Genomic DNA, 21,245 nt, shown 5'->3' on the forward strand with positions numbered 1-21,245 from the left:
TCAGTGCACGCTGGTCACAGTCAGTGCACGCTGGTCACAGTCAGTGCATGCTGGTCACAGTCAGTGCATGCTGGTCACAGTCAGTGCATGCTGGTCACAGTCAGTGCAAGCTGGTCACAGTCAGTGCACGCTGGTCACAGTCAGTGCATGCTGGTCACAGTCAGTGCACGCTGGTCACAGTGCACGCTGGTCACAGTCAGTGCATGATGGTCACAGTCAGTGCACACTGGTCACAGTCAGTGCACGCTGGTCACACTCAGTGCACGCTGGTCACACTCAGTGCACACTGGTCTGTGCATGCTGGTCATCAAACTGCCCTAGGAAGATGTGTAGGCTTCAACTTCACTTCCTTTATTTATTTTACCACCCTTAGTGATAACCTATGACCTTTCCACCTCAGTGGCCAGGCAGGACAGTTGAGTAACAGCACATTTGAGCACATTTCTGGAATGTACAAGAGCAGGCTGCTCAGAGGCCCAAGTGGTCATTTCCAAACATTGGGTCCTCGTTTTCCCTTCCCCAACTGTGTCAACTCAGGCTACAACTAAATGCTACAGACTGGGGAGGGGGAGGGGAGGCTTACACAGCAAGTGTGTCAGCCTGTGTGTGCAGACTGGGGAGGGGAGGCTTGCACAGCAAGTGTGTCAGCCTGTGTGTGCAGACTGGGGAGGGGAGGCTTGCACAGCAAGTGTGTCAGCCTGTGTGTGCACACACTTGGAATGTGCACGTTTCCTCTTTTCACTAACCACCCTTTGATGGCTGCCTCGTACTCTGAGGTACTGGGGGTTCATGGGAACTGGGGGTTCACCGGCCAGTGACATTGCTTTGCCAATTAAGCCCTTGTCATTTCTCTCCAGTCTCTGCCTGCTTCCAAGGACCACTGCACATCTTCTGACCCTGCCTCGGGAGACGAAGCTTGAGACTGGGTGCCCCATGCCAACCTCCCTTTATCTTCTTTCCTATTGCTTCACACACGGCTCTGCTTGGAAGGGCTGAAAGGTTTCTCATACATTCCGTGTGGTTCTTTGGATACATATCATTGCTATTCCACAGCAGGTCTAGGGGCAGAAGAAAACCTACATTACTTTATTTAAGAAGGCAGGACGGTTCGGAGCCACGATCAGAAAAGACTGTGATCCCGAAGACGCCCTCTAGGGGGCAGTGTAGGCCTGTGGTCCTGGTGGGCGGGGCGGGCTGAGTGCAGAAGACATTTGAGATGTAGACTCCACTTCCAAGAGCCATGGTGACCTCATCCCTCCCTTCATACCCCCAGGAGCCAGTGGGTCTTTCTGGAAAATGGCACCGCTGACCATTCTCACCTCAGCCCTGCTGTGGGAAGCTCCATACGGATAAAGCTCCTCCCACGGTGCCTGGTATGGGCTCATTTCTGGGCAGAGCCCAGGACATACCGTCTCGGACAAGACACTGTGACCTACCTGGGGCTGACAACATGAGGTGGGCTGCTTTTGGAAACAGTGGTGTGCGCTTTTGATTGTGCTTGGTGGCGTTCGTTTTGTTTGTGTGGTTTGCTATAAAAGAATAAGTTGTGTGTTTTGTGTCTATAAAAAAAAAAAAATAGAATTGTGTAGCCAGACCCAGCACTAGGGAGGCTAAGGCAGGGCTGAGATGAGTTTGACACTGGTCTGCTGGTCTGGGTTGCATAGCAAGGCCCTGGCCAACCTGAGCTACATAGCAAGTGTGTATCAAGGAAAGGAGGTTGGGAAGGAGGAGGAAGAGGAGGAGGGGTTGAAGGGGGAGGGGGAGGAGAAAGAAGGGGAGAAGAATTACCTGGTTCAATGGAAGAGATTAACCAATTAAGGTCTCAGACCCTAAAGCAATGCTCGTCGATCTCAGGGTGGTACAGTCTCCCAAGAATCAGTAATCCCCAGAGAGCCGCGGCCATGCCTGAGACAGTCACAGAACCTCTGGGGGTAGGCTCCAGGGCTGGTGACTCTGTGGAGTAGAGCCAGGATGGAGATGTGAGGCCATGTGGCGCACAGTCAGGTCACCTGTCGGCTGTGAACATGGCCTGGTTGCTATTGTAGCATCTCAGATCCTTGCTTCCTTCCCTGACTGTCTTGTCAAAATTAACCGCCCTGTGGGGCTGGACAGAGGGTCCTCCAAAGGTGAGACTCTTCTGGGGCTCAGATTCAGTCCTCAGCACCCACATGGCTGCTCACAACCTCCGGAACTCTGGTTCCAGGAGATCCGACCCCTTCTCCTGTCCTCTAAAAGGGCACTGCATACATGTGGTGCATGTGTATGCATACATGCAAACAAAACACCCATACAATAGAGACAATTACTTAAAAAAGGTGGATGTTCTGTTTTGTTGAGTTTTTTTCTTGTTGCTGGTTAGTTGGTTGGTTGGGTTTTGTTTTGTTTTGTTTTTTTTTGTTTTTGAGTCCGGGTTTCTCTGCATAGCCTTGGGTATCCTGGAAGCTGCTCTGTAGACCAGGCTGGCCTCGAACTCACAGAGATCTTCCCCTCTGCCTCCCCAGTGCTGGGATCAAAGGTGTGTGCACTGCTGCCACCCAGCACCTCTGGGTATTTCTTATTATAATTATGACCAGCATCCAATGCCTGAAATGTTCGTTCCTACGTTTCACCAATAGCGGGAAGGTCAGGCGTAGGGGCGTGGTGGGCTGGGGGCGTGGCGGGCGTGGGGGCGTGGCGGGGAGGGCGGCCCTGAAGCCGTCCACTTTCATTTCTGTGATATAGACAGAGGAATGGGCCAAGTGTGAAGACATTGATCTACTATTTACAGGACATATTCTTTACAGCAGTGAGGGCTGACAGAAGAGTTCGGAGGAGCCGGTCTGGACTGTAAAATAAGGAAAGACCCTCTGGGGATGGGCTATGGATTGGTATGCTTCAAATATAAATAAATGAACTTTTTTTCATTGATTTATTCACGAGGGTTCTTGTGACTCACAGCTTGTGTGCGTGGGCATCAAAAGAGAACTTTGCAGAAGTTCTTACTCCCAGGACTGCACTCAGGTCCGCAGGCTTCAAGACGCGAGGCTTTGCCACTGAGCCACCTCACGGGTCCATAATAACTGTCTTTTTTTTTTTTTTTTTTTTTTTAAGACAGGCTTTCACCACGCATCACTGGCTGGCCTGGACCTTCCTATGTAGACCAGGCTGGCCTAGGTCTCAGAGATCTACCTGTCTCTGTCTCCTGAGTGTGGGTACTAAAAGCATGTCACCACGCCCAGCCTTGCTTTTTCTTTTGTTTGCTTGTTTGTTTTGTTTTGTCTTTTAGCATCTTCAGGAACCTGAGCTCTCCGGAGCAATCTTCAGGAACTGCTGTTAACGGATCTGAGACTCAGACCAATCTTGATTTTTATCTCAGGGTCACTGGGGGAAAGTGTGCCACCAGTAGACAGCCTCTGGGTCCCCCCTCGTAAAAAGGAAACAACTCACCTTGCTTGTTTGTGCCGTCTGTCGTCCGTGATTGAGACTGACCCAGTTTGGAACTGTGGCAGTTAACAGCGCATGCCCATCAGGGAGAGCACCACACATGTTTCTTCTCCCCCCACCCTGGTTTTGTCACTTCCTGGCGTGTGACATCATCCTGCCCCCTACAACTTTTGTCTCCCAGTCTCAAGACCTCTAGACAGAGGCCAGGGATCTTCCTTTGGGGATCCGTATAAAAATTAAATAAGAGCTGGAAAGATGGCAGGCAGAGTTTTGAAGCGATCGCTACCTTCCAGATTCCCACTACCCACAAAACTAATTCTCACCACACTCCAGCTCAGCTCCTAGGAATCCACTGTTCTCTTCTGTCCTCTTTATGCACTGAATACACACGCGCACACACACACACAATTTTTTATTCAATATTTTAAGAAATTAAAGCAGAGCTGGGTATGGTGGTGCATACCCGTAATCCCACTCAGGAGCTCAAGGTCAGCCTTGGCTCCCAGCAAGCTCAAGGGCCAGCCTGGGCCCTAACTATAACAGCAGCGGCCATGCCTTGGGCCAATGGTGAGCACCCATTGTAAAATGCAGAGATCGTTCTGGGAAGCAAGCTTTACCTGAATTGGCTATTATGTGCCCGATACCCCAGCCTTTTTGCCAGTGTAGACGCTGCCACAGACTGTAAGCAGAGGCTTTAGATCCATAATCACAGGGGTAAAGAAGTCTCCGCGTGTCTGTTTTCCATGTTCCGAAGGCAGACAACGTTTCCTAAATGCCAACAGCTCCCAGTGTCAGCTCCAGTGAAGTCCCCCGGCTGTGGCTACCCTGTGAACCTCATTTGGCCATAAGTCACTTGTAATAAATAACATTTGGCTCTGCGCCCCACTAGAGAAGATGGGCGCCACAGTGAATCACGTCGTTGGCGGCCGACTTGGGGCTGTCTGGGTTGTTTATGGTGATGCCTGGCAGCGCGTAGGCCTCTTTCAAACAGTTGAAGGTCTGTTTGGGAATAGAGCGGTGTGGCTCTCTAAGAATGGGTGCAGGAAATCACTTGTTTTCTCTCGTTCGTGGCCAAGCCCCAAGAGCCACCACCTAGGGGCATCGTCAAACATGAGATCTGCAGCCTCAAGACAGGAAATTATAATTACCGTCAAAGGCGCCAGGGACATTGTCCTTTCCATTCTCGGGATGATACCCTGATATTTCTTCCCTTCTAATTTACATTTGGAAAGCTGACAGCAGCTAGACAGTTTCAATCCTTATCATCCTTGGTCACATAGTTTTCCTGAGGAAATTCTCTCCAGCCCCTGCAACAGCAGCAAATACTGGCTTGAGGGCAGAAACACCCAGACCACCAGCTGCCCCTTCCATCCCATAATCCTGTGACCTCGAGCAGACCCTCCCCCTCCTGTGAGGAAGGAAGGAGGTGGCATAGCCCTCTGCTGGACTCGTCCAGTGCAGGGCTGGTACCGGGCTCTTAATGGAGCGGTGGGTGTGTGACTAGGAGTTTCGTTCTCTTGCTTAACATCGCTGGCAAAGGTTTTATCCCTTTGTGTGTGTGTGTGTGTGTGTGTGTGTGTGTGTGTGTGTGTATAAAAGGAGAGAAATGTTTCTTAGCTTCACATCTGAATTGACAAAGGATTTCTTTTCACTCTATCTCGAGTATGGAGCTGAAGAGCTTCTCTTGCTACTTGCATTTTTAAATTTCTGAAAAGACTAATCTGTTTTCTGAGGCCTAATAACTTACTTCTCAAGCATCAACGAATTTCATGTGTATGTTTAAAAATGTATTCTACATCCCATTCCACAGCATTTCCAAAGCACTTTATTACATGCTACATGATAAAACCACAAGAGAAGTGAGGATCATTAAAGGAACCTTGGTTTTATATTTTATTTTACTGATTTTTTTGAAATAGGGTTTCTTTGTGTATAGCCCTGGCTGTCCTGGAACTTGCTCCATAGGCAAAGCTGGCCTTGAATTCGACACTACTCGGCTTCTTATTTAAATTTTTATTTTATGTCTATACTGGTTTGCCTGCATGACGTCTGTGCACCGAGTGCATGCAGTGACCATAGAGGCCAGCAGGGGGCATCAGAGGGCACCAGAACCCCAGCAACTGGGGTTACAGGTGTTTGTGAGCCACCATGTAGGTGCTGGGAACTGAACTCAGATCCTTTGGAAAAGCAGCCAGTGCTCTTAACCACTGGGCCATCTCTCCAGATCCAGGAATATGCATCTCATTGGGCGCTTATGGTACACTAAGTGATGCGTACGAAGGTGCTATGATATTTCACGAGTGGAGAAACAGGAGAGGGAAATGTCATTCCCAAAAGTCATGCAGCCAACAAACGGCACAGCCACACTGCTAACAGATAGACCAGAGGGACATGGAGCAAGAAGTCGGGCTGCTAACAGATAGACCAGAGGGACATGGAGCAAGAAGTCGGGCTGCTAACAGATAGACCAGAGGGACATGGAGCAAGAAGTCGGGCTCAGTGGTAGAGCACTTGCCTCACATGCAAGGACCTGTGTTTGAACCCCAAGTCTGGAAAAAGACAGGAAACAATAATTTGTACAAGCTTCCTTTGGGGATTATAAGAACTAAACAGGGACCAATTGAGTGGCTCAGGGAAGTAAGATGCTTGCTGTCAAGGTGAACACAGAGGAGGTCATGGGTATTCGTGCATTTGCATGTGCTCACAAGTGCTCTAGTGGAGTGGGAGGGGGGAGCAAAAATACTTTCAAAGCATTAAATAGAACAGGAGCCTACTAAGCAACCGTGAAGACCTGACTGCGGGTCCCCACAACCCACATAAAAAGCTGGACGAGGCAGCACACAGCTGTAACCCCAGCCTTGGGGAGGCAGAGATAGGTGGGTTCCTGGGACTCAGAGAGAGACTCCGACTCAAAAACTAAATAAAATAAGGCAGAAGATACCAGACATAGTGCTCTAGCTTCCACATGTATGTACACATGTACACACGCATACACACACGCAGGCACACACTCAAAGAATTAATAAAACGGATGTCATACCATCATACCACGGGTCAAAAATTGGCACCCAGTGAAGGGTAGAGCCAAACATTTAAACGAAAAAGAAACTGTCCCTTTCTATCTTTAATAATGATAATAATTTTAACCATTCTTTATTGCAAAAAAAAAAGAGTAAGTTTAACTCAACACTGAGTTCCATTTCTTTTTGATAATTATTCCATCCAAGCCCCGTCAGAGCATCATCCTTAGGACAGATTCGTGTCTAAAAGCTCATGGGGAGTAGAGAGGGGTAGATAGCAGGGGCTGGCTCCCTGCCTTATCATTTTTATTTAGATTGACGTACCTTTGATTATAATTAGGGATAACCATTCAGCAGTTAAGACTCCATAATCCCATCATTAACCGTCAGGAGGGTTTCCTGGGCAAAGCTTCACGCTGGCTTTCTTTCCGGCTTCTTTAAACTCTTGGGCAGCCTGAGGATGAAGAGTGTGAGCCAAGGAAAGATCTGCCACTGAGATCATCTAAGCTGACACACAAGTGAGGACACAGGTGACACCCGGTGACAGCATTGGCCTCACTCTCAGGAGGCCTGCTGTCTTCTCACCTACTTCTCTTGGTGTCTCAGGGGTGTTACCCTGTCTCTGATGGTTCCATTCAACAACCATTTTGCACAAAGAGATACAGAAGGTCTTAAACTATTTGGGGGTGGGGGTAGCTCAGGGAGACCTAATGATAATTGAAGCACTTAGGAAATTACTGATACCTCCCTCTGGGTGTGTCTGCAACCCTGAGGCCAAATCAAAGGATGAATCCCTTAATGAGTTCTGTGATGGTCTATATATGCTTGGGCCAGGGAGTGGCACTATTAGAAGGTGTGGCCTTGTTGGAGTAGGGAAATCACTGTGGGCGTGGGCTTTAAGACCCTGGTCCTGGGCCAGGCGGTGGCGGTGCATGCCTTTAATCCCAGCACTTGGGAGGCAGAGACAGGCGGATTTCTGAGTTTGTGGCCAGCCTGGTCTACAGAGTGAGTTCCAAGATAGCCAGGGCTACACAGAGAAACCCTGTCTTGAAAAAACAAAAACAAAACAAAACAAAACAAAAGACCCTGGTCCTAGCTGCCTGGAAGCCAGTTTTCTCTTAGAGGCCTTCAGATGAAGATGTAGAGCTCTCAGCTCCTCCTGCACCATGTCTGCCTGCATGCTGCCATGCTCCTACCATGGTGATAATGGACTGAACCTCTGAACCTGTAAGCCAGCCCCAGTTAAATGTTGTTCTTTATCAGAGATGCCCTGGTCATGGTGTCTGCTCACAGCAGTAAACCCTAACTAAGACAAGCTCATAGCTAGCACGTTATTTGGTGGTTGTGAAGTTGGGGGGGGGGGGTCATAGGAAGGAACGGGTCTCAGGGGCACGTCCTTGAGGGTCATTGCTTGTCCCCTTCCTGTCTCCCCCCTTTCCAGCATCTTCTCTGCCATGACGGATTGGTATCTTTGGGACACTGAGCAGTCTTTCCTCTGTTAAGCTGCTCTGGTCAGGACTTTGGTCACAGCTAGAGAAAGCTAACAAGGGCCCCCATAAAACAGGTAAAAGGGGCTGCATTAAGCAGCACTCCCTATTCGCCCAGTGCACAGTCGGTTGAGACCGGTGACAGGAGAAAGGCCCGTGGCACCTGTGTGCTCTGGTGCTGATTAGAAAAGTCCCCAGCCTCAAGCCTTGGGCAGCTGCCTGCCTGGCTCCCGTCCTGATGTGTCCCACACGCACTTGACACACCTGGGAGATTTATTACAAGCCGAGCTCTAGAAGAAGTTCAAAAGTCGAGATTTCTCTCCAGTATTATGATTACAGCTAGCATGTCATTTGTATTCCTATGTTCCAAGGAAGAAGACTACCCCGATAAATAACAGGAGTTTGTGTTCCTCCTCAAGGGTGGGCTAAAAACACCTTTAACAACTCTGTCTCCCAGGTGCAGATTCTATGGAAGCCAGGAACAGCAAGCAAAGGCTTGAAGTCAAGAAAATATGTACTTGTATTAAATACAAATGACTATTAAATAATCCATTTACTCATGCTCATGTCACCTTGGTTAAGCCACTCCAGGGACCAAGGCCTCTAGAAGGGAAGACTTGGTTGACATCTGATCATGACACAGTTGGTAAAATCACACCGCTGTTGGTCTAGACAGACAGCGGCCACTGCTGCTGACACAGCCAGTGGCTGGAACTGATTCAGCCTTTTTGATGTTTTGGAAAAGAAAAGAAGCAGTTGCAGTTTTCCTCCCAGCACTCAGAAACTGGTGTGTGTGTGTGTGTGTGTGTGTGTGTACATATGTGTATATGTACCTGTAGGGGTGTGTGTGAATGTGTGTGTGTGAGTGTGTATGTTTGTGCATGTGTGTGTGTATATATGGGTGAGTGTGTGTCTGTGTGTGTATACATTTGTACATACATGTGTATATGTGCATATGTATGTATATGTGCATGTGTGGGTGTATATGGGTGAGTATGTGAATGTATGAGTGTATATGAACGTGTGTGAGTATATACATGTTTGTACATGTGTGAACATGTTTGTGCATGTTTGTGTCTATGAGAGAGAGAGAAAGAGAGACTTCCCTTTCCTAAAGCAATTCATCTCTATCTGTTCTCAAGGGTAGAAAACTAAGCAGAAGAAAACCACTAGCAAGTGCCACACAGGCTGAGGACGCCACTCACCAGGAAGAGAGGTTGTCTATAGTGCCACACAGGCTGAGGACGCCACTCACCAGGTAGAGAGGTTGTCTATAGTGCCACACAGGCTGAGGACACCACTCACCAGGAAGAGAGGTTGTCTATAGTGCCACACAGGCTGAGGACGCCACTCACCAGGAAGAGAGGTTGTCTATAGTGCCACACAGGCTGAGGACGCCACTCACCAGGAAGAGAGGTTGTCTAACATGCATGAAGACCTTGGTTCCATTCCCAGCACTGCACCAAGTGACTTGGTCCACATGCCTAGCATCCTAGAACTCTGAAAGTCATGGTCGTCGTTCTGATTCATAGTGAATGTGAGGCCAAGCTGAGCTCCAGGACACTCTATTGGGAGGAGGGGGGTGGCACATCTGTGGAGGAGTTCAAGTACAAGGCCAGACTGGGACACATAATAAAAATGAGAGCGATTTTAAAGCATATCTGCCTACCTGCCTGAGTCCGTGTCTGCCTAGCAGACTATTACATGCATTTAGGCAATTATCTTATCCTCTGTGAGAACTGAAGTTTGTCCACCAAAGTGGAAGGGTTTCTTCACAGAGAGACGATTTCTCTTAGGGAAAAGTAAATGAAGCGCTGGCAGTAAGGCCGAGCGACAAGACGAGCCAATTCGGATTTTCAAATTATAAATCAATTTGAAAACTATGAACTGCGGGCTTCTCCGACGACGGCACCATTAAAAGTCCTTGTCTCCATTTTTACTCTCTTTGTCATAGTCTTCATGTTTTTAATGATTTTTTAAAAAATTTTCAACATGAACATTCCACTTGTGTTTTTCATCTTCAACCAAACAGCTTTGAGAAGCACTAAAATAGCAGCCACACCCTCCTTGCCTGCCCACCTCAGGAACAAGCCACCAGACAGGAGCCACACCCTCCTTGCCTGCTCACCTCAGGAGCAAGCCACCAGACAGGAGCCACACCCTCCTTGCCTGCCCACCTCAGGAGCAAGCCACCAGACTCATCAGCTTCAGTCCATCCCAGAAAAGAATGTGCGTGAGTGTGTGTGTGTGTGTGTGTGTGTGTGTGTATGTGTGTGTTGCACGCGCGCGTGCGCACACATGCGTGCGTGGCCAAAGTGTGCATGTGCTTGAAACCAGTTGTTATGGAAACCTGTGTGGAGAGGCCAGAGGCTCAACAGCCCACCAGATTAGATAGGATGCATGGTCTCCAGATATGAGCATTGTTGCAGGTGAGAGACCAAACGTGCACAGAGTCCCCCCAAATCCCTATGCTGTGAGGAGCTGCAGCGCCTCCTGGGGGCTTCGCCGCAGTACCTGGAAGCTTATGTTCCAGCTCTGTTCCCTTCCAGCCATGCAATGTGACTAGAGTTCCACATCCCAGCAAGAACAGAAGGCACAGGCAGAATGGAGCAAGGGCCACGCAATTGACCCAAGCAATTGGCCAGAGGATTTAAAAAGGCAGTGTGGCTGTGATGAAACACCATGACCAAAGCAACTGGGGGAGGAAAGATTTATTCGGCTTACACTTCCTCGTCACCACGTCACTGTTCATCACTCAAAGAATTCAGGACAAGACCTCAATCAGGGCAGGAACCTGGAGGCAGGAGCTGATCCAGAGACCATGGAGGAGTGTTGCTTGCTGGCTTGTTCATCTTGACTTGCTCAGCCTGCTTTCTTTTAAAACCCAGGACCACCAGCCCAGGGATGGCCCCACCCACCCACAAATGGGCTGGGGCCTCCCCCATCAATCACTAATTAAGAAATTAGCCTACAGGCTTGCCTAGAGCCAGATGTTATGGGGGCAGTTTCTACACTGAAGTTCCCTCCTTTGAGATGACTCTAGTTTTATGTCAACTTGACATCAAACTAGCCAGTACAATGGCCAAATTATAGATAATTCTAAGCATCTGTTAGTGGCTCCGTAATGAATATGGAAATGACGGTAACATTTTGCCTGGCTCCCCCTCCCAAACTCTACTTAATGACCATAACCACTGACTTCTTTCTTTTTTTAATTTTTTAAAGATTTATTTATTTATTTTACTTATGTGAATACACTGTCACTGTCTTCAGACACACCGGAAGAGGGCATCAGATCCCACTCCAGATGGTTGTGAGCCACCATGTGGTTGCTGGGAATTGAACTCAGGACCTCTGGAAGAGCAGTCAGTGCTCTTAACCACTGAGCCATCTCTCTAGCCCCAACCACTGACTTCTTACATATAGAGTTAATTTTTTTTATTTATACCCATTTTATTTTTCTCACAACATACTAGGGGGAAGAGAAAGGTTTTTGAAGCAAGAAAGTTAGGGCTTCAATAGAGGTCTGAGAGTCACCAGTATTTGATTGCTTTCTGGCTTAATCCAGCTTATGTAATCCATTGCAAGCAAAGAAATAGAAATGCTCTTGATGGCCTGCCTTAATTTTCTACTTAATTCTCTTCTAGAATCTTATTTTAAAATCTCAGGGAGTGGGGAGGAACTAGAGAAAATGAGAATGGGCAGTGGCGGTGCACGCCTTTAATCCCAGCGCTTGGGAGGCAGAGGCAGGCGGATTTCTGAGTTCAAGGTCAGCCTGGTCTACAGAGTGAGTTCCAGGACAGTCAGGGCTACACAGAGAAACCCTGTCTCAAAAAAAAAAAAAACAAAAAAAAACAAAAAACGAAAGCAAAAAAGAAAAAAAAAAAGGAGAAAATGAGGAGTGGCATTGTTTTGAAAAATAAAACCCCACATGTTCGACTTACCAAATGAAGACTGGGGAGTCAGAAGCTGTGTGAAAGCCTGCTAGCTCAGAGAGGCAGAGAGAGCACCCAGCTGCCTTCCCACGCACTGACGTGTTCTGTTCACTCCCTGTCAACGGGCTGCTTGCTCCACCTCTTGACCCAGCATTGACTTTATTTAACGCTTGTTTACAGAAAGCTCTTGGGTTAAAGGTCTGAGCTAGGGCTGAGCCACACCACAGCAAGAAACAATTTTTTTCCAGTTCACAGTCTTGGGGTGCAGCAGGGTTGTTCTTCTCCCTTTCTAGATTAAAGAGGTGGGAGAACACCATCGATTGTCCCCAAATGGCTTAAGACTCAGGTCACCATCTACCATACCTCCAGTGCACTGACCGTCTGTAGACACCATGTCTTCAATCTCTCCATGGTGAGACACAAAGGACTTCATTTTTGTTCTGATGGTTTTGAGATAGGGTCTCATGGAACTCCTGACCTTCCTGCCTCTGTCTCAAATGCCATGGTTACAATCATTCATCACCTTGCTTGGCTACTCTGAGGGACTGCCAGTGGGGCTAGCCTCAGAGCCAGATGGAAATGCAAGACCCTCCTCTATCTGGAATTTGAAAGTCACTGCCCTCGGATGTTCCTGGGGAAATGCCTCTAATTATCCAGGTGCTGAGGTTAGCGATCTGTATCGTTACTTAACAGTAACAAGTGCATTCATTACTTTTCTGTCACTGGAACAACCTAGCAGAAACAACCAAAGGCATGCAAGAGTTATTTAGCTTACAGAGAGCCTCAGCCTGCCCAGAGATGGATGTGGGCCTACTGAAGCAGCTGGGTCACACTGAGATGCCGAGGTAGAGGCCTCTCCAATCCCAGCAGAGAGCAGGCCAAAAGCCAAGCCCAAGCAACTTTCAAGGGCCTGGACCCTGTGCCCTGCCTCTATCAGCTAGGTCCTGTCTCCAGCTCGGTTCCATAGCCATTACAATAGTGCTTCCTTAGCTGGGACACGAGTGTTCAAACTGCAATGGACATCTCAGATTCCAACCATTGGCAACAGGCTGGAAATACAGCTTGGTCGGTGGGCTGCCTGCCTCGTGCTGTGAGAACATGGGCTGGATCCCCAGAATCCATATCAGAAGTCAGGCATGGTGGTGTATGTTTGTAATCCCAGCTCTGGGGAAGCAGAAGCAGGCAGGTCCTTGGGCTTCTCGGCTCAACCAACTTCACCTACTTGGTGAGACTCAGCCTAAGGAGGGACCCTGCCTCAAAAAAAAACCAAGATCAACACACCCGAGGAGCAACAGTTGCGGTCGAACCCCAGCCTCCAGATGCCCAGCACATGCACACGTACAATAGATAAATAAACAGTAAAAATAAGTAGTTTGTGACAGTCAGGAGCACTTGCTGCAAGCTGCGGATGGTGGCACGCACCTTTAGTCCCAGCTTCAGGAGGCAGGTGGATCTCTGTGAGTTCAAGACCAGCCTGGTCTACAAAGAGAGTTCCATGACAGCCAGGGCTACACAGAGAAACCCTGAGTCGGAAAATAAAAACAAACAAAGAAAGAGTACTTGTTGCTCTTGCAGGGGACCCAGGTTTAGTTCCCAGAACTCACATCTGGGGGTTCACAACCATCTGTGACTCCAGTTCCAGGGGGTCGGTCACACCTATCTAGACTCTGTACATACCTACACCTATGTGCACACACACCCCACATAGACACACAGACATATAAACTAAACTAACGAAATAAATCTTTTTTTTCAAGGAATTTTTTTTTAAAGTTACTTTCAAGGGCGCTCTCCTTACAGCAGGACTCTCCAGCCCTGGGGCCCTAAAGTTCAAAGAACCTGTGAAAAGATTCCTAGGAAGTTACAGAAGTTCAAGTTCAAGTCTTAGGCTCTAGCAACTTTCTTCGTGTATCACATAAGGTTTGCGAATGTTTAACGGAGAAGGAAAGCGCTATTTATGAGCTGGAGAGAAAGAGGATGGCTCAGTGCTTAGGAGCACATGCTGCTCTTGCAGAGGACCTGACTCACACGAGGCGGCTCACAACCATCTGTCTCTCCAGTTCCAGTCCCAATACCCTCTCTGCCCTCTTTGGGCACTGAACTCAAAGAGTACACATACCCACACACGGCCGAGCATACACACTTAAATCAAGGACGGCTTGAGCTAGCAAGTTCCAGGCCAGACTCAGCCACAAATCCTGTCTCTAATTAATTATTAATTTGGGCTGGAGCGATGACTCGGTGTTAAGAGCACTGGCTTCTCTTCCACAGGTACAGTTCCAGCACCCACAAGGTAGCTCACAGCTATCCGTAACTTCGGTTCCAAGGGATCCGACACCCTGCTCTGACCTCTCTGGGCACTAGGCACACACAGGATTATTGCAGGATTTTTGCAGGATTTTCCTTGTCCAATCACATTAGAGCAGCAGGAAGCCTGTGATTGGGCAGGGGAAAGGGAGGCGGAGTTAAAAGTTGCCAAGAAAGCATTGGAGGGAAAAAGGGAGGAGAATGGAGGTGAATGTGAACCAGCGTGGCTTGAACCAGCCACAGTTATGATATCATAAGGTTAGGATAATTGGAATAAAGCTTTTATCATTAGTTGACTCTGAAATTATTGTATTGGCATCACATAAATTGTGATTTTATTGATACATAAATCTGATTGGTTAACTATAAGCTTTAAGAGTTGTAATTCTACCGGGTAACTGGGTGTTGTGATGCATGATCCTGGGGTGAATGGGGTTTTGCATGGTAGCGAGAGGAACTCCGAGGGCCTTTGCTGGACAGTTGGCGGGCAGAGAGGCCGCTGGGTTGTGATCACCTGGCTGGAGCCCTGGGGCCCGCCATTTGCCGCCACTTGAGCGGGAACGTGCTGGCTCGCTTTTTAATATTTCCCGCAACACATGATGATGGATGGACACACATGCAGGCAAACATTTGTGCACATAAAATAAAAATAAAAATAAAATCTTAATATAAATATAAATAGGGTGCGGTGATGCACCACTTTGATCCCAGACTGGTCTATAGAGTGAGCTTCAGGACAAGAGGAAGAAGAAAGCCTGGCGGTGGTGGCGCACGCCTTTAATCCGAGCACTTAGGAGGCAGAGGCAGGCGGATTTCTGAGTTCCAGGCCAGCCTGGTCTACAGAGTGAGTTCCAGGACAGCCAGGGCTACACAGAGAAACCCTGTCTTGAAAAAAAAAAAGAGGAAGAAGAGAGACCTCAACTCAATAATAATAATAATAATAATAATAATAATAATAAACCTCAAACCTGACCAAGTGAGCGCAGTCATATCAAGCTGAAGCAACCGATAGTTTACCCACAGTAAATGCAACAAACGAGAGCTGCTCGCTAGTTTTTCTCTTTCTTGTCTTTCCGTTTTAGAAGTTTTTATTAATTTATTTGTGTGGGGGTGCACATGCCACAGCAGGGATGGAGAAGTCAGAGGATAGTTCAGAAGAGTCACCTCTCTCCTTTGTACACGCTCCTGACCATGAAACTCAGCAGCAAGCATCCTTTCTCGCTGTGCTGTCTCACTCGCTTTTAGGGTTTTGAGACAGTCTCAGTACATAACCCAGGCTAGCCTCAAACTCACACTCAGCCATCCCAGTGCTGAGACACTCACTCTCACAGGCCTGGCCTTCCGATCCCACCACAACAAAACATTCCCTTCTTTAGACTCAATAACTAGACTTGGGTGGTTAAGCCTCTGAGAACATTCTGACACACTGGAAGGCTCTAGACATAAAAACAACCACCAGGGTGCGCTATACAGTTGCATTAAACTGGAAACGGCTGGAGAGATGGCTCGGTGGGTAAAAACACTGACTGCTCTTCCAGAGGTCCTGAGTTCAAATCCCAGCAACCACATGGTAGCTCACAACCATCTGTAATGAGATCTGACGCCCTCTTCTGGGGTGTCTGAAGACGGCGATAGTGTACTCATATACATGAAATAAATAAATAAATCTAAAAAAACAAAAAACAAAACAAAAAAGTTCATGTAGGAAACAAAGGTCAGCTGGGTGGTGGTGGTGCACATCTTTAATCCCAGCACTTGGGAGGCAGAGGCAGGAGGATTTCTGAGTTGGAGGCCAGCCTGGGCTACAGAGTGAGTTCCAGCACAGCAAGGGCTACACAGAGAAACCCTGTCTCAAAAAAACAAAAAACAAAAAAACAAAAAAAAAAACAAAAAAAAAGAAAAGAAAGAAAGGAAACAAAGGTCATGTCCAAGAGCATAAGAATGGTTTAGGAAACTGCAGCTACACTGTGCAGCATCACACACTAATTCTGGCAGCATCACCAACAACTTTTTCTACTGCAAAAGTAAGCAAGTGGCAGACTATGTGCTCACAAAAACACACGGAAAAAAGAATGTAGAAGAGGTACAGCTGACCAAAGAGGAGTGCTCTCTCTGCCTGGGACAACAGAAGTTACATTTCTCCAGAACTTCTTTGTAGTGAAAAAATAGATTACATATTTTTAATTGTATTAAAATAAACATAATGTAAAATTTCCTATTTTGACCGTTTTTAAGCATAAGCCTTGGTGCTGCTCCATCTATTCACAGTATTGTACAACCAAAAATATCACCACCAGAGTTTGTCATCTTTCAAAACTGAAGGTTTGTGGGCATTAAATGTATCAGGAAGGGGCTGGTGAGATGGCTCAGTGGTTAAGAGCACCGGCTGCTCTTCCAGAGGAACTGAGTTCAATTCCCAGCAACCACATGGTGGCTCACAACCATCTGTAATGGGATCTGATGCCTGAAGAGAGCAACAATGTACTCACATACATAAAATAAATAAATCTTTAGGGGAAAAGTGTGTCAGGTAGACAAGGTGCCTGCCTTTTTTGTAGCCGCCTCCTCTTACCTGGTGTAAGTTCCTCATTGTGCATTCATGTCGTAGAAGGATCCACCATCCTTCCTTTTAAAGACTGGGTGGGACTTCATGTGTCTCTATAGCCTACTTACTCATCCACTGATGCGTTGCTTCCGCCTTTTAGACATCCTGGACGGACTAATACTTTCTATGAGCCGCGTATGTCTCTTCTATATAGAAATGGTTTTCTGACAGGGGCCAGCGAGATGGCTCAGTAAGCACCAAGTCTGATGACCTGAGTTCAAACCCTGGAACTTACAGGGCTGTCCCCTGACCTCTACTGTAGGTGGTACCACCCCTGGGAGAGGGGAGGTGGTCCTGAGTTATATAAAGAAGCAGCCACGAGGAAGAAGCCGTTACTGGCAGTGCTCCTCCACAGCCTCTGCTTCAGTTCCTGCTTCCAGGTTCCTGCCTTTGAGTTCCTGCCCCGACTTGGTTCAGGGATGGAGTGTAATGTGGAAGTCAGCCAAATAAACAGACCCATTCTACGGTTGCCTTTGGCCGTGGTGTTTCATCACGGCAATAGAAAGCAAACAGGGGCAGCCAGCCAGCAAGATACAGCCCATGCTATGCCTCTAGAAATAACACCGTTTTTCTCTCTTCTGACTCCCTGCAGGACGATGCCTTAGCGTGGATCTTCCCACCCGGATTGGATCTCCCTCACTCAGCGCTCCTTCTTCGTCATATCCTTGCTTCTGACTTCGGACTCACTGATGACCTCCTCCTGACCCCTGGCTCTATGAAGACTGCCAAGAAGAAGAAAAAGAAAAAGAAAAAAAGGAGAAAAAGGGGGGAAAAAAATCACACCAAACATTTCTCTTCATCCTCACTAACAATTTGGTAATGAAGTATTGATTTCCACTTCTCTTCTTATGAACGATATTAGATTTTCATTGATAAACTGCAACGGGACTGTCGCTTCTCCGAGGGCCTCTTTTCACTGTCCAAAAGAAACAAAGTGCCACTGAGGAAAACTAATGACTGGGAGCGTCCCCATCCCTCTCTTCTCCATTTGTAACAGGAAGGGGAGGGGGCAATCACTCTTCCTAGTTTAATGTCCAGCAGGCTGCTCTTGGGAGCGAACTTCTCATGGTAACGTCCATTTCCTATTTATAAGCCCCCTGGGAAGGTTTGTCTAAAGGAAATGTTTCTGTTCAGTGTAACAATTAAGGTTGCACCTGGATTGCCTAGTCCTGCCCCTGCACCAGGGAGCCATTCATCACAGCACAGTGGAGGAGTTATTAAGTTAAACCAGAGGTTGAGCCAAGAAAACCTCCCGACCATGTTCGTCTTCTGGGAAACTTGTTGGGCTAGGCCGGCTTAACCGTGTGGCTGCCAAGGGCTTTGTCCTGTGCAGCCTAGGACGTGCTTGCTCGGTGAGGTTATCCTGAGCAGTCTGGAAGCTTGGTTCCCAGCATGCACCACTGTCAGATGAGCCTGGCCACTGGGAAGGTGCAGAGTAGAACCTGAGAGAAAGCAAGAAGATGGCCTCACTGAGGGTGCAAGGGGAAGCGGCCACGCTCGCTGTCTGTCTCTTCCTGTAGGACCTGTTGCCTCTGAAACGCAACTTCTCCTCCCAACCAGCCGAATGCATGAAAACAGGGTGTCCGTTTTTAAACGCGTTCCTGCAACTTTTTTCATTAAAACTTTAAGGGCCCAATTTTAATTTGTGGAATATTCCCGTTAATAATGAGATCTAATTAAGACATCCATTAAAAGCCCGTTAAAGTTAATTTAACGTAAAAATTCCAATAGAACTGTATTAGATTTTCTCCATTAAATTAACGTTATGGATTTTTAACGGATGTCTTAATTACACGTTATTATTAACGGGAATACTGTATTACACAGATTAAAATCAGGTCCTAAGTCAACTTGGAAAAGCTAAGAGCATGTTTTAATATTAAAGTCTCGCAGACCTAGTACATAGTTTGGAAGTACAGAGGAGGATGGGTCTCTTCTAGCTGAGCATTTTCTGTACAATGCAGAGTAGCCTATAATAGATAAATCCATCATTTCATTTAAACAATGAGTCTCTTTATTCTCATAGGACAACAAAGTCTAGATTGTATTGTAAATTGCCACTCAGCTATAGGTGAAATGCACAACATTCGGAAACAAACGACTATTTTATGTTGTTGCTTTAATTACCAAGGTTATCAAAAAAAAAAAAAACTGACAAAACTTAGCCAAATACATCCTTTTCACCATTTATTATAGAGGCTGCCTGTTGGAGATGTCTTGGAAATTTTGACATGATCCCTAAATTCAACCCTGGGATTTAAAATAAAATTTGAAGAAAAAAAAAAAGAAAAGAAAAAAAAAACTTATTTACCTCCTAAGGAAAGTGTTACCCTTATGCCACATATAATAGCAAATTGCTTTTTTTTATGGTATGCATAACCTAGATGGGGAAAAATATGGTGCTTCAGGGAAGGAGGGGAAAAGTAAATGAAGTTCCAGGAATGTCATTCTGAAGTAATGAGGCATGGACGGAAAATATACCCCTCACATCATCGGATTGAGATGGCAGTCGGAATAGCTTCATTGAAGTGTCAGCGCCCATCCATCCATCAATCACCCACAAGGAAAAATAACAACAGTACGGCGACTTGGCTTTTACGGGATTTACTCTCGGGCACAGGGAACAGCGGCTCAGAGGTAGTTCTGACATGAAAAGCAAGGTGCTGATATTATTTTTTATGATGGGAGGATCGTAAAGTGAATTGAGAACAGAGAGGTCTGTCTTTGCTTAACCTGTTCAACCAGAAATGAACGGAACTCGGCTGGAAAGGAACAGTCTTCAGACGGGTTAAGATTGAAGGGTAGACTCAGCTGAGCACTGTCCTTCAACAGCGAGACTCTATTAAAAGGGAGGGGGGATAATACATTAGCATGGAGGTTCTTGAAGCTGATAAAAATCGCCTGTTCCAACCCGGGGTTACTAGCAAAGCTACATAATTCAGATCCTCTGAAACCAACCAAATGCAAACACAGACCTCCTGATCTGCCTGGGAAGATGTAATAAGCTTCTGGACTCCTGGGTAATCGTTTCCCTCCTAAGACGAAAATAAGAATAAATGCGCTGCTTTGCATATAATCTATACGGTTCTGTTAGTGCAATTTCTCTGGTGGGGTGAAGTGGGAGGCGAGAGACAAAAATATTGATAAATTTGGTTAGACTCCTGAATTGTCACTTGGCAACTGTGAATGTCACTGCTGAGAGACAGCTGTTAATGTTCTCTGCAGAAAACAAGATCCGAGCCGGCACCACAACGTGCACACGGCTCTTGGTATATTTCTAGACACCGGGCCTGTCTTCATTTGGCAAGCCTATGAAGCTTCTAGAAACTTCTTCCTGGAGAGAAAACATGAAATGACTTGAACTCCAGGAGAGCATTTTTATCTGCTTTAGTACCACTTCCTTCTTTAGGGAAAGCTGGGACCACAGAAGCGGAAGGAGAATGATATGCAAATATTATGCAAATTACCCTTGAGAACCTCAGCTCTTCAGCCACCCTTTGGGATCAGAGACAATGAGAGGTGTCCTTTTCCTCTCTGTGCCTCCTTCCAGCTAAGGCGGCAGCCAGCTAAAATGTGAAGAGGCCATTAAAAAACAACAACAACAACAACTATATGCAAATATTTAAATTTTAGGTATTTCAGCAAATCGCAGAATATACATCATAAACCCCAACAACACAAGGCACAACAGGAAGAGCAATTTATTCAGCAACTTCATTTGACCCATCTTGTTGGCATTTACCGCGTGTGTACTGTCACCTTGGCATATTGGCCCTCCTGTTTCAAAGTTGCCACTGCCCAGTCCTCACCAGTTTCCCACCGAGGCTGGAAACCCCTAGCATTTTCACAGTAAGGAATTTTTCCCTGTGAAAAACATACAGGGAAGAAATAACTTCCAAATAGGTCAAGGCCTAAAAGCAACAGAAGTACAAACTAAACTGGGTAACCCAGACAGGCTGTAAGGAGTTTTATTCAAACCATAAATAGATTTCCCTAAAAACTCAACCCCAAAACATGCCTGCTTGGTTATTTGACTCTTACATAACTAATATCCAGAGCAAAAGTCTCTGAATTCAGTGGAAATTCGGGAATCATGAAAGCATTGGCATGCTGGGGGAGCCTTTGTGAAGCCAGATAAGGAATGAGGAGGTGACCCGGTGCGTGGGAGCCTGTGTGCGGCGTGTGTTCACACCTGCACTGACATGCATGAGTTTCACAGACAGTCTCCAGACTCAAAACAACCCAGTAGAAAGAATCTCCTAAAACGTTCAGTTAACCTGAAGACAGATGAAACAACATCCCCAGATTCTGTCCGTTCACTGTCTGCCGCTGGCCAGGTCATCTGACTAGTCTCAGGATTTATCTTTCTTATTGGGCTTCAATCTTTAAGTGAATTAAGTGTTAATGAGTTAAGAGGAGGAGGGAGAAGAGGAGGAAGACATGAAGGAGGGGGGAGACAGAGGAGGAG

The 21,245-nt window shown here is 46.9% G+C and overlaps 1 protein-coding gene across 2 annotated transcripts in view; it reads left to right on the forward strand.

The window, feature by feature from the left end:
• The window catches only part of Tshz2 (teashirt zinc finger homeobox 2), a 462,303-nt gene extending 442,402 nt beyond the window's left edge, over positions 1–19,901 (forward strand). For both annotated transcript variants that reach the window (XM_031372865.1, XM_031372867.1), the window contains exon 3: positions 17,370–19,901. Coding sequence is in view for 1 of the 2 variants with exons in the window: in XM_031372867.1 (XP_031228727.1) it covers positions 17,370–17,371 (2 nt within the window). In the remaining variant the exon portion in view is untranslated. The remainder of the gene's footprint in view (positions 1–17,369) is intronic.
• Positions 19,902–21,245: the final 1,344 nt, after the last annotated feature.

This window comes from Mastomys coucha, unplaced genomic scaffold (genome assembly GCF_008632895.1).
Source record: "Mastomys coucha isolate ucsf_1 unplaced genomic scaffold, UCSF_Mcou_1 pScaffold15, whole genome shotgun sequence".
NCBI classification, from domain to species: Eukaryota; Metazoa; Chordata; class Mammalia; order Rodentia; family Muridae; genus Mastomys; species Mastomys coucha.